Source organism: Procambarus clarkii, chromosome 42 (assembly GCF_040958095.1).
Source record: "Procambarus clarkii isolate CNS0578487 chromosome 42, FALCON_Pclarkii_2.0, whole genome shotgun sequence".
Classification (NCBI taxonomy): Eukaryota; Metazoa; Arthropoda; class Malacostraca; order Decapoda; family Cambaridae; genus Procambarus; species Procambarus clarkii.
In genome coordinates, this window is record NC_091191.1 from 26,268,035 (window position 1) to 26,281,253 (window position 13,219).

The window sequence follows — 13,219 nt, forward strand, 5'->3', positions numbered from 1 at the left end:
GCGTGCTGGTGGATGTTGAGGCGTGCTGGTGGATGTTGAGGCGTGCTGGTGGATGTTGAGGCTTGCAGGTGGATGTTGATGGCGTGCTGGTGGATGTTGAGGCGTGGCTGGTGGATGTTGAGGCGTGCTGGTGGATGTTGAGGCATGCAGGTGGATGTTGAGGCTTGCAGGTGGATGTTGAGGCGTGCTGGTGGATGTTGAGGCGTGCTGGTGGATGTTGAGGCTTGCAGGTGGATGTTGAGGCTTGCAGGTGGATGTTGAGGCGTGCTGGTGGATGTTGAGGCGGTGCTGGTGGATGTTGAGGCTTGCAGGTGGATGTTGAGGCGTGCGGTGGATGTTGAGGCGTGCTGTGTGGATGTTGAGGCTTGCAGGTGGATGTTGAGGCTTGCAGGTTGGATGTTGAGGCGTGCTGGTGGATGTTGAGGCGTGCTGGTGATGTTTGAGGCGTGCTGGTGGATGTTGAGGCTTGCAGGTGGATGTTGAGGCTTGCGCGTGGATGTTGAGTGCGTGCTGGTGGATGTTGAGGCGTGCTGGTGGATTTTGAGCCATTCAGGTGGATGTTGAGGCGTGCAGGTGGATGTTGAGGCGTGCTGGTGATGTTGAGGCTTGCAGTGGATGTTGAGGCTTGCAGGTGGATGTTGAGGCGTGCTGGTGGATGTTGAGGCGTGCTGGTGGATGTTGAGGCTTGCAGGTGGATGTTGAGGCTTGCAGGTGGATGTTGAGGCGTGCTGGTGGCTGGTTGATGTTGAGGCGTGCTGGTGGATGTTGAGGCTTGCAGGTGGATGTTGAGGCTTGCAGGTGGATGTTGAGACGTGCTGGTGGATGTTGAGGCGTGCTGGTGGATGTTGAGGCGTGCTGGTGGATGTTGAGGCGTGCTGGTGGATGTTGAGGCTTGCAGGTGGATGTTGAGGCGTGCTGGTGGATGTTGAGGCGTGCTGGTGGATGTTGAGGCGTGCTGGTGGATGTTGAGGCGTGCTGGTGGATGTTGAGGCGTGCTGGTGGATGTTGAGGCGTGCTGGTGAATGTTGGAGGCGTGCTGGTGGATGTTGAGGCGTGCTTGTGGGATGTTGAGGCGTGCTGGTGGAAGGTTGAGGCTTGCAGGTGGATGTTGAGGCGTGCTGGTGGATGTTGAGGGCGTGCTGGTGGATGTTGAGCGTGCTGGTGGATGTTGAGGCGTGCTGGTGGATGTTGAGGCGTGCTGGTGGATGTTGAGGCGTGCTGGTGGATGTTGAGGCGTGCTGGTGGATGTTGAGGCTTGCAGGTGGATGTTGAGGCGGGCTGGTGGATGTTGAGGCGTGCTGGTGGATGTTTGAAGCGTGCTGGTGGATGTTGAGGCGTGCTGGTGGATGTTGAGGCTTGCAGGTGGATGTTGAGGCGTGCTGGTGGATGTTGAGGCGATCTGGTGGATGGTTAGGCGTGCTGGTGGATGTTGAGGCGTGCTGGTGGATGTTGAGGCTTGCAGGTGGATGTTGAGGCGTGCTGGTGGATGTTGAGGCGATCTGGTGGATGGTTAGGCGTGCTGGTGGATGTTGAGGCGTGCTGGTGGATGTTGAGGCGTGCTGGTGGATGTTGAGGCGATCTGGTGGATTGTTAGGCGTGCTGGTGGATGTTGAGGCGTGCTGGTGGATGTGGAGGCGTGCTGGTGGATTTTGAGGCATTCAGGTGGATGTTGAGGCTTGCAGGTGGATGTTGAGGCGTGCTGGTGGATGTTGAGGCGTGCTGGTGGATGTTGAGGCTTGCAGGTGGATGTTGAGGCTTGCAGGTGGATGTTGAGGCGTGCTGGTGGATGTTGAGGCGTGCTGGTGGATGTTGAGGCTTGCAGGTGGATGTTGAGGCTTGCAGGTGGATGTTGAGGCGTGCTGGTGGATGTTGAGGCGTGCTGGTGGATGTTGAGGCTTGCAGGTGGATGTTGAGGCTTGCAGGTGGATGTTGAGACGTGCTGGTGGATGTTGAGGCGTGCTGGTGGATGTTGAGGCGTGCTGGTGGATGTTGAGGCGTGCTGGTGGATGTTGAGGCTTGCAGGTGGATGTTGAGGCGTGCTGGTGGATGTTGAGGCGTGCTGGTGGATGTTGAGGCGTGCTGGTGGATGTTGAGGCGTGCTGGTGGATGTTGAGGCGTGCTGGTGGATGTTGAGGCGTGCTGGTGGATGTTGAGGCGTGCTGGTGGATGTTGAGGCGTGCTTGTGGAAGTTGAGGCGTGCTGGTGGAAGTTGAGGCTTGCAGGTGGATGTTGAGGCGTGCTGGTGGATGTTGAGGCGTGCTGGTGGATGTTGAGGCGTGCTGGTGGATGTTGAGGCGTGCTGGTGGATGTTGAGGCGTGCTGGTGGATGTTGAGGCGTGCTGGTGGATGTTGAGGCGTGCTGGTGGATGTTGAGGCTTGCAGGTGGATGTTGAGGCGTGCTGGTGGATGTTGAGGCGTGCTGGTGGATGTTGAGGCGTGCTGGTGGATGTTGAGGCATGCAGGTGGATGTTGAGGCTTGCAGGTGGATGTTGAGGCGTGCTGGTGGATGTTGAGGCGTGCTGGTGGATGTTGAGGCTTGCAGGTGGATGTTGAGGCTTGCAGGTGGATGTTGAGGCGTGTTGGTGGATCTTGAGGCGTGCTGGTGGATGTTGAGGCTTGCAGGTGGATGTTGAGGCTTGCAGGTGGATGTTGAGGCGTGCTGGTGGATGTTGAGGCGTGCTGGTGGATGTTGAGGCTTGCAGGGTGACGTTGAGGCTTGCAGGTGGATGTTGAGGCGTGCTGGTGGATGTTGAGGCTTGCAGGTGGATGTTGAGGCTTGCAGGTGGATGTTGAGGCGTGCTGGTGGATGTTGAGGCGTGCTGGTGGATGTTGAGGCTTGCAGGTGGATGTTGAGGCTTGCAGGTGGATGTTGAGGCGTGTTGGTGGATCTTGAGGCGTGCTGGTGGATGTTGAGGCTTGCAGGTGGATGTTGAGGCTTGCAGGTGGATGTTGAGGCGTGTTGGTGGATCTTGAGGCGTGCTGGTGGATGTTGAGGCTTGCAGGTGGATGTTGAGGCTTGCAGGTGGATGTTGAGGCCTGCTGGTGGATGTTGAGGCGTGCTGGTGGATGTTGAGGCTTGCAGGTGGATGTAGAGGCTTGCAGGTGGATGTTGAGGCGTGCTGGTGGATGTTGAGGCTTGCAGGTGGATGTTGAGGCTTGCAGGTGGATGTTGAGGCGTGCTGGTGGATGTTGAGGCGTGCTGGTGGATGTTGAGGCTTGCAGGTGGATGTTGAGGCTTGCAGGTAAATGTTGAGGCGTGTTGGTGGATCTTGAGGCGTGCTGGTGGATGTTGAGGCTTGCAGGTGGATGTTGAGGCTTGCAGGTGGATGTTGAGGCGTGCTGGTGGATGTTGAGGCGTGCTGGTGGATGTTGAGGCTTGCAGGTGGATGTTGAGGCTTGCAGGTGGATGTTGAGGCGTGCTGGTGGATGTTGAGGCGTGCTGGTGGATGTTGAGGCTTGCAGGTGGATGTTGAGGCTTGCAGGTGGATGTTGAGGCGTGCTGGTGGATGTTGAGGCGTGCTGGTGGATGTTAAGGCTTGCAGGTGGATGTTGAGGCTTGCAGGTGGATGTTGAGGCGTGCTGGTGGATGTTGAGGCGTGCTGGTAGATGTTGAGGCGTGCTGGTGGATGTTGAGGCGTGCTGGTGGATGTTGAGGCTTGCAGGTGGATGTTGAGGCGTGCTGGTGGATGTTGAGGCGTGCTGGTGGATGTTGAGGCGTGCTGGTGGATGTTGAGGCGTGCTGGTGGATGTTGAGGCGTGCTGGTGGATGATGAGGCGTGCTGGTGGATGTTGAGGCTTGCTGGTGGATGTTGAGGCTTTCAGGAGGATGTTGAGGCTTGCAGGTGGATGTTGAGGCGTGCTGGTGGATGTTGAGGCGTGCTGGTGGATGTTGAGGCTTGCAGGTGGATGTTGAGGCTTGCAGGTGGATGTTGAGGCTTGCAGGTGGATGTTGAGGCGTGCTGGTGGATGTTGAGGCGTGCTGGTGGATGTTGAGGCTTGCAGGTGGATGTTGAGGCTTGCAGGTGGATGTTGAGGCGTGCTGGTGGATGTTGAGGCGTGCTGGTGGATGTTGAGGCGTGCTGGTGGATGTTGAGGCTTGCAGGTGGATGTTGAGGCTTGCAGGTGGATGTTGAGGCGTGCTGGTGGATGTTGAGGCGTGCTGGTGGATGTTGAGGCTTGCAGGTTGATGTTGAGGCGTGCTGGTGGATGTTGAGGCGTGCTGGTGGATGTTGAGGCTTGCAGGTGGATGTTGAGGCTTGCAGGTTGATGTTGAGGCGTGCTGGTGGATGTTGAGGCGTGCTGGTGGATGTTGAGGCGTGCTGGTGGATGTTGAGGCTTGCAGGTGGATGTTGAGGCTTGCAGGTGGATGTTGAGGCGTGCTGGTGGATGTTGAGGCGTGCTGGTGGATTTTGAGCCATTCAGGTGGATGTTGAGGCTTGCAGGTGGATGTTGAGGCGTGCTGGTGGATGTTGAGGCTTGCAGGTGGATGTTGAGGCTTGCAGGTGGATGTTGAGGCGTGCTGGTGGATGTTGAGGCGTGCTGGTGGATGTTGAGGCTTGCAGGTGGATGTTGAGGCTTGCAGGTGGATGTTGAGGCGTGCTGGTGGATGTTGAGGCGTGCTGGTGGATGTTGAGGCTTGCAGGTGGATGTTGAGGCTTGCAGGTGGATGTTGAGACGTGCTGGTGGATGTTGAGGCGTGCTGGTGGATGTTGAGGCGTGCTGGTGGATGTTGAGGCGTGCTGGTGGATGTTGAGGCTTGCAGGTGGATGTTGAGGCGTGCTGGTGGATGTTGAGGCGTGCTGGTGGATGTTGAGGCGTGCTGGTGGATGTTGAGGCGTGCTGGTGGATGTTGAGGCGTGCTGGTGGATGTTGAGGCGTGCTGGTGAATGTTGAGGCGTGCTGGTGGATGTTGAGGCGTGCTTGTGGATGTTGAGGCGTGCTGGTGGAAGTTGAGGCTTGCAGGTGGATGTTGAGGCGTGCTGGTGGATGTTGAGGCGTGCTGGTGGATGTTGAGGCGTGCTGGTGGATGTTGAGGCGTGCTGGTGGATGTTGAGGCGTGCTGGTGGATGTTGAGGCGTGCTGGTGGATGTTGAGGCGTGCTGGTGGATGTTGAGGCTTGCAGGTGGATGTTGAGGCGTGCTGGTGGATGTTGAGGCGTGCTGGTGGATGTTGAAGCGTGCTGGTGGATGTTGAGGCGTGCTGGTGGATGTTGAGGCTTGCAGGTGGATGTTGAGGCGTGCTGGTGGATGTTGAGGCGATCTGGTGGATGGTTAGGCGTGCTGGTGGATGTTGAGGCGTGCTGGTGGATGTTGAGGCTTGCAGGTGGATGTTGAGGCGTGCTGGTGGATGTTGAGGCGATCTGGTGGATGGTTAGGCGTGCTGGTGGATGTTGAGGCGTGCTGGTGGATGTTGAGGCGTGCTGGTGGATGTTGAGGCGATCTGGTGGATTGTTAGGCGTGCTGGTGGATGTTGAGGCGTGATGGTGGATGTTGAGGCGATCTGGTGGATGGTTAGGCGTGCTGGTGGATGTTGAGGCGTGCTGGTGGATGTTGAGGCGTGCTGGTGGACGTTGAGGCTTGCTGGTGGATGTTGAGGCGTGCTGGTAGATGTTGTGGTGTGCTGGTGGATGTTGAGGTGTGTTGGTGGATGTTGAGGTGTGAAGGTGGATGTTGAGGTGTGCTGGTGGATGTTGAGGTGTGATGGTGGAAGTTGAGGCGTGCTGGTGGATGTTGAGGTGTGAAGGTGGATGTTGAGGTGTGCTGGTGGATGTTGAGGTGTGCTGGTGGATGTTGAGGTGTGCTGGTGGATGTTGAGGCGTGCTGGTGGATGTTGAGGTGTGATGGTGGAAGTTGAGGCGTGCTGGTGGATGTTGAGGTGTGAAGGTGGATGTTGAGGTGTGCTGGTGGATGTTGAGGTGTGCTGGTGGATGTACTGAGTTGCTGCTGAATGTAAAGGTGTGCTGGTGGATGTACAGGCGTGCTTGTGGATGTTCAGGCGTGATGTTGGATGTACAGGTGTGCTGGTGGACGTACAGGTGTGCTGGTGGATGTACTGATTTGCTGGTGGATGTAAAGGTGTACTGGTGGATGTACATGTGTACTGGTGGATGTACATGTGTGCTGGTGGATGTACAGGCGTGCTGGTGGATGAACAGGCGTGCTGGTGGATGTACAGGCGTGATGGTGGAGGTACAGTCGTGCTAGTGGATGTTGAGGTGTGCTGGTGGATGTACAGATGAGCTGGAGGATGTATAGGTGTGCTGGTGGATCAACAGGCATGCGAGTAGATGTACAGGTGTGCTGGTGGATGTACAGGTGTGTTGGTGGATGCACAGTCGTTCTGTTGATTGTACATGTGTGCTGGTGGATGCATATTTGTGCTGGTGGATACAAGGGTAACACCACCAGGGTAACAACACCAGGGTAACAACACCAGGGTAACAACACCAGGGTAACAACACCAAGGTAACAACACCAAGGTAGCAACACCAGGGTAACAACACCAGGGTAACAACACCAAGGTAACAACACCAAGATAGCAACACCAGGGTAACAACACCAGGGTAACAACTCCAGGGTAACAACACCAAGGTAACAACACCAGGCTAACAACACCAGGGTAGCAACACCAGGGGAACAACACCATGCAAACAACACTAGGGTAACAACACCATGCAAACAACACCAGGGGAACAACACCAGGGTAACAACACCTGGGTAACATCACCAAGGTAACAACACCAGGGTAATAACACCAGGGTAACAACACCAAGGTTACAACACCAGGGTAACAACACCAAGGTAACAACTCCAGGATACCAACACCAAGGTAACAACACCATTGTAATAACACCAGGATAACAACACCAGGGTAACAACACCAGGGTTACCTTGAGGTGCTTACGGGGCTTAGTGTCCCCGCGGCCCGGTCGTCGACCAGGCCTCCTGGTTGCTGGACTGATCAACCAGGCTCTTAGACGCGGCTGCTCGCAGCCTGACGTATGAGTCACAGCCTGGTTGATCAGGTATCCTTTGGAGGTGCTTATCCAGTTCTCTCTTGAACACTGTGAGGGGTCGGCCAGTTATGCCAGTTATGTGTAGTGGAAGCGTGTTGAACAGTCTCGGGCTTCTGATGTTGATAGAGTTCTCTCTCAGAGTACCTGTTGCACCTCTGCTTTTCAACGGGGGTATTCTGCACATCCTGCCATGTCTTCTGGTCTCATGTGATGTTATTTCTGTGTGCAGGTTTGGGACCAGCCCCTCAATTATTTTCCACGTGTAAATTATTATGTATCTCTCCCGCCTGCGCTCAAGGGGGTACAGATTTAGGCTCTTTAGTCGGTCCCAGTAATTTAGATGTTTAACTGAGTGGATTCTAGCAGAAAAGGATCTCTGCACGCTCTCCAGGTCAGCAATTTCTCCAGCTTTGAAAGGGGCTGTCATTGTGCAGCAGTACTCCACTCTAGAGAGCACAAGCGTTTTGAAAAGTATCATCATCGGTATAGCATCTCTAGTGTGAAAAATTCTTGTTATCCACCTGTCATTTTTTTTTTGCAGTTGTGACGGCTACTTTATTTTGTTCTTTAAAGGTAAGGTCTTTCGACATGAGTACACCCAGATCCTTTACATTGCCTTTTCGTTCTATGTTATGATTTGCCTGAGTTTTGTACGTGGTTACTATTTTTATATTTTCAATTTTTCCGTAGCGCATGAGCTGGAACTTATCCTCGTTAAATACCTTATTATTTTCTGTAGCCCATAGAAAGACCTGATCTACATCTGATTGGAGGTTTGCCGTGTCCTCTATGTTGCCAACTCTCATGAAAATCCTAGTGTCATCTGCAAAGGATGACACAGTGCTATAGGTTGTGTTCTGGTCTATGTTCGATATGAGGATGAGAAAAAGTACTGGAGCAAGCACAGTACCCTGGGGGACTGAGCTCCTCACGGTTGATGGGCTGGATTTTATTTTTTTGACTATTGCACATTGGGTTCTGTTAGTCAGGAAATTATAGATCCATCTGCCTATCTTCCCGGTAATTCCTTTTGAACGCATTTTATGTGCAATAACACCATGGTCACATTTATCAAAAGCTTTTGCGAAATCTGTATAAATTACATCAGCGTTTTGTTTGTCTTCCATAGCATCTAATGCCATATCATAGTGGTCCAGCAACTGTGACAGGCAAGAGCGCCCTGTTCTGAAACTATGTTGTCCGGGGTTATGGAGATGCTGTGATTCCATGTATTTTGTGATCTTACTTCTTAGCACTCTCTCAAATTTTTTTATGATGTGCGATGTTAGTGCTATCGGTCTGTAATTTTTTGCCTCTGCCTTATTTCCTCCTTTATGGAGTGGTGCTATCTCTGCTGTTTTTAGTATGTCAGGGATAACGCCAGTATCTAGACTTTGTCTCCACAGAATGTGAAGGGCCGGCGATAGTGGTTTTTACAGTTCTTGATGAATATGGAGTTCCAAGAATCCGGGCCTGGTGCAGAGTGCATAGGCATACTGTTTATGGCTTCTTCAAAATCTAGTGGGGATAGGGCGACGTCTGATATATGATTTGATGTTGGTATCATATCCATGAAAAATTAATTTGGGTTATCAATCTTTAGTGCATTTAATGGCTCGCTGAAAACAGAGTCGTACTGCTTCCTCAGTAACTCGCTCATTTCTTTGTTGTCATCGGTGAAAGTTCCATCTCCCTTTCGCAGGGGCCCGATACTAGATGTGGTTTTTGATCTTGATTTTGCATAGGAAAAAAAATATTTCGGATTTCTCTCTATTTCACTGATGGCCTTTTGCTCTCTTTGCCTCTCCTGGGTTTTGTATGATTCTTGTAGCTTGAGTTCAATTGTTTCTATTTCTCTACCTAACCTTCTTCGCCGTACTTGAGATAGGGTGCGACTCTCAAGTTGTTCCGCGATTCGTTTTCTTCGCCTATATAGGGAACGACGTTCCCGTTCCAATCTGCATCTCTTTCTCTTTTTTTCTTAGGGGTATGCGGTTTGAACATATTTCTAGTGCTACTGAGCTTATTTTTTCCAGGCACTGGTTCAAGTTTGCATTTTCTAGCTGTTCTTCCCAGTTTATTTCTGTGAAGTCCTGGTTTATTTGCTCCCAGTTTATCTGTTTATTATTGAAGTTGAATTTGCTGAAATCTCCTCCACCGGGAATCTGGACTGGTTTTGAAGGTCCATTCCCCATGGTTGTCAGAACTTCAATTAAGTTGTGATCTGAGTAACAGGTATTTGTAATCATTATGTTCCCAATCAACTCATCATTATTAGTGAAAATGAGGTCCAGCGTGTTCTCCTTCCTAGTTGGTTCTACTATTTGCTGGTTTAAGGCAAACCTATCGCACATCCGTATCAGGTCATTTGCATGTGCCTGTTCATTTAGGCTACTTCCTGGTATTCTTTCTGATATTACTGTATTAGCCAGGTGTTTCCATTTCAGGTGCCGTAGGTTGAAGTCCCCAAGCAGGATGATGTTCGGAGCTGGATTTGTGAGGTTTTCCAAGCAGTGCTCTATTTTCATTAGTTGGTCTTTAAACTGCTGAGGGTTTGCCTCCGGTGACTTATATACAAGGACAACTACATTTAGAATCTCTATTTTGACTATCAGCACTTCCACTATATCATTTGAGGTGTTTAGCAGCTCAGTACAGATGAGTGTGCCTTTGATGTAGAGGCTGACCCCACTCTGAAGCCGGTGTTTCCTATCACATCTGAAGAGATTGTATTCTGAGATCCATATTTCACCATCAAGGTAGTCCTTTGTGTGAGTTTCCGTTAGGGCTGCAAACACTGCATTTGCCTCACGAAGGAGACCATCTATAAAGTGAACTTTGTTGGATTTGCGTGTTTTTATACCCTGGATGTTGGCAAATATAAATGATGTTATCGTGTTAGTGGAAGTGCTGGATGCTTTACTTGGTGTTAATATCTGAGGCTCTGGTAAGGAGGCCACTGTGTTTGCGTCCTCTCTAGCATTTGACCGAGTTGATGGTAGAGTCTGGTCATTTTTAGCCATTCTTCTCCTCCTCCTCCTGCTAAAAAATTATCCCAGTCGATGGAGTAGTGGCTCTTTTCATAGTGGTAGTCTGTCGGTTTTATTCGCCTGGTACCTCTTATATGAAAAGCTGGACATTCAGCATTGAAGCACTCTTTCCTGTCCAAAGAGTTCTTGCAAATTTCTGGGTGAAAGAATTCACAGCTTTTGGTACATTTACCTGTATTGAGGAGGTTTCTGCACTTTCTAGGGTGATCGTACTTACATGTTCCATTTGTTCTTCCCGATATCCCATGCTTACAGGTTGCCCATCTGTAATACCAACGGATTTTGGGGCCTTGTTTTGTTTGTTTCCCTTTGCCAGGGACCGCACTCTGCTGCGGCGTCCCCGACACTGTGCCCTGCTCCGGGGCCTGTGACACCGCGCTCTGCTCCGGTGCCTGTGACACCGCGCTCTGCTCCGGTGCCTGTGACACCGCGCTCTGCTCAGGTGTCTCCGACTCCGAGCCCTGCTCAGGCGTCCCCGACTCCGCGCCCTGCTCAGGCGTCCCCGACTCCGCGCCCTGCTCAGGCGCCGCTGCCACCGAGCTCTGTGCCACAGCTGGTTGTACCTTGGTGTCATGTACAGTTTGTTTGAAGACATTAGAAATTGCTATGCAGGCATTAATTAGCAATTCTCTGTTTTCGGCGGGAGTTTTATCCAGGATTTCCATAAATTTAAAAAAAGTTACGTCATCCTTTTTGCAGAGCCAGTACACAGAGTGGTCACTGGGACCATTTCTCCTTGAATTGTTAGTCATGTTGGCACATTTTTTGTGTATGGCTGCTGAACAGAGTTGGCACTGAAAGCTCTGTTGGTAATCTACCTTCATGTTGCATTCTATGCACGTTTTCATCAAAACCATTTTTGGATACTTCTGTTCAGTAGTGATGGTCTTACAAGGTGGGGTATTGACCGGTGGGGGAGTTGACCGTGGGTGTTGACCGTGGGTGTTGACCGTGGGTGTTTATCAACTTGAGACAGGCCTGGAGGAGGCTGTATGGACGGCCAGTGTTGCTACAACGTGTCGCACTCTTAATTTGTTTTGTTCACTTGTTAGATTACATTACTAGCATTTTCCCACTAGTTACCTTACAGCGGAGGCGTCTAGTTTCTGTGTCTGGGCACTAGTTACCTGAGTACGTTACACTATTTGAAAGAATACACACACAGAGGGTACTGGGGTGAGCCTACCTCCAAATGGCCCTTGTTTACATACACACGACGGACTTATTTTGTGTATAATTTGTTCACTTGATATTAAAATATGTTATCATAATTTTTGTTATAATAGACACAGGTTTTGCATAGAGAGCTTAGCACTATGGGCACTGATTACGACTTGGCAACTATCGCCTAAGGCCTCCTGGCACCACGTGGGCAGGCCTTGACTACACACGAATTTCACTTATTTTTCCTTGAACACAAACGGTCGGATGGTAATCACTATGATATATTGGTTAATATGTTGAGACACACTTTAAAAGTTATCTGACTGTGTTTAGTTCCTGTATCACTGAAATATCCCTAGATATATATTGTTTTCCGCGGAGCTCGCACCGCGTGGCCCTTCCCGTCTCACACCCAGGACAGGACACCCGGATACAACACCAGGGTAACAACACCAAGGGTAACAACACCAGGGGTAAGAACAACAGGAATAACAACACTATGCAAACAACTCCAGGGAAAAAACACCAGGGTAACAACACCAGGGTAACAACACCAGGGAAACAACACCAGGGTAACAACACCAGGGTAACAACACCAGGGTAACAACACCAGGGAAACAACACCAGGGTAACAACACCAGGGAAACAACACCAGGGTATCAACACCAGGGGAACAACACCAGGGTAACAACACCAGAGTTACCTTACCTTGAGGTTACCTTGAGGTGCTTCCGGGGCTTAGCGTCCCCGCGGCCCGGTCGTCGACCAGGCCTCCTGGTTGCTGGACTGATCAACCAGGCTGTTAGACGCGGCTGCTCGCAGCCTGACGTATGAGTCACAGCCTGGTTGATCAGGTATCCTTTGGAGGTGCTTATCCAGTTCTCTCTTGAACACTGTGAGGGGTCGGCCAGTTATGCCCCTTATGTGTAGCGGAAGCGTGTTGAACAGTCTCGGGCCTCTGATGTTGATAGAGTTCTCTCTCAGAGTACCTGTTGCACCTCTGCTTTTCAACGGGGGTATTCTGCACATCCTGCCATGTCTTCTGGTCTCATGTGATGTTATTTCTGTGTGCAGGTTTGGGACCAGCCCCTCAATTATTTTCCACGTGTAAATTATTATGTATCTCTCCCGCCTGCGCTCAAGGGAGTACAGATTTGGGCTCTTTAGTCGGTCCCAGTAATTTAGATGTTTAACTGAGTGGATTCTAGCAGTAAAGGATCTCTGCACGCTCTCCAGGTCAGCAATTTCTCCAGCTTTGAAAGGGGCTGTCATTGTGCAGCAGTACTCCACTCTAGAGAGCACAAGCGTTTTGAAAAGTATCATCATCGGTATAGCATATAGTGTGAAAAGATCTTGTTATCCAACCTGTCATTTTTCTTGGAGTTGTGACGGCTACTTTATTGTGTTCTTTAAAGGTAAGGTCTTCCGACATGAGTACACCCAGATCCTTTACATTGCCTTTTCGTTCTATGTTATGATTTGCCTGAGTTTTGTACGTGGTTTCCGTTTTTATATATTAAATTTTTCCGTAGCGCATGAGCTGGAACTTATCCTCGTTAAACACCATATTATTTTCTGTAGCCCATAGAAAGACCTGATCTACATATGATTGGAGGTTTGCCGTGTCCTCTATGTTGCCAACTCTCATGAAAATCATAGTGTCATCTGCAATGGATGATACAGTGCTATAGGTTGTGTTCTGGTCTATGTCCGATATGAGGATGAGAAAAAGTACTGGAGCAAGCACAGTACCCTGGGGGACTGAGCTCTTCACGGTTGATGGGCTGGATTTTATTTTGTGGACTATTACACATTGGGTTCTGTTAGTCAGGAAATTGTAGATCCATCTGCCTATTTTCCCGGTAATTCCTTTTGAATGCATTTTGATGTGCAATAACACCATGGTCACATTTATCAAAAACTTTTGCCAAATCTATGTAAATTAAATCAGCGTTTTGTTTGTCTTCCATAGCATCTAATGCCATATCAT

The 13,219-nt window shown here is 50.7% G+C and overlaps 1 protein-coding gene across 1 annotated transcript; it reads right to left on the reverse strand.

The window, feature by feature from the left end:
• Window positions 1-5,370: 5,370 nt before the first annotated feature.
• Window positions 5,371-6,114, reverse strand: LOC138373459 (mucin-1-like). Its single transcript, XM_069339668.1, has one exon. It carries the CDS (start codon window positions 6,112-6,114, stop codon window positions 5,371-5,373), a length of 744 nt encoding a protein of 247 aa, XP_069195769.1.
• Window positions 6,115-13,219: the final 7,105 nt, after the last annotated feature.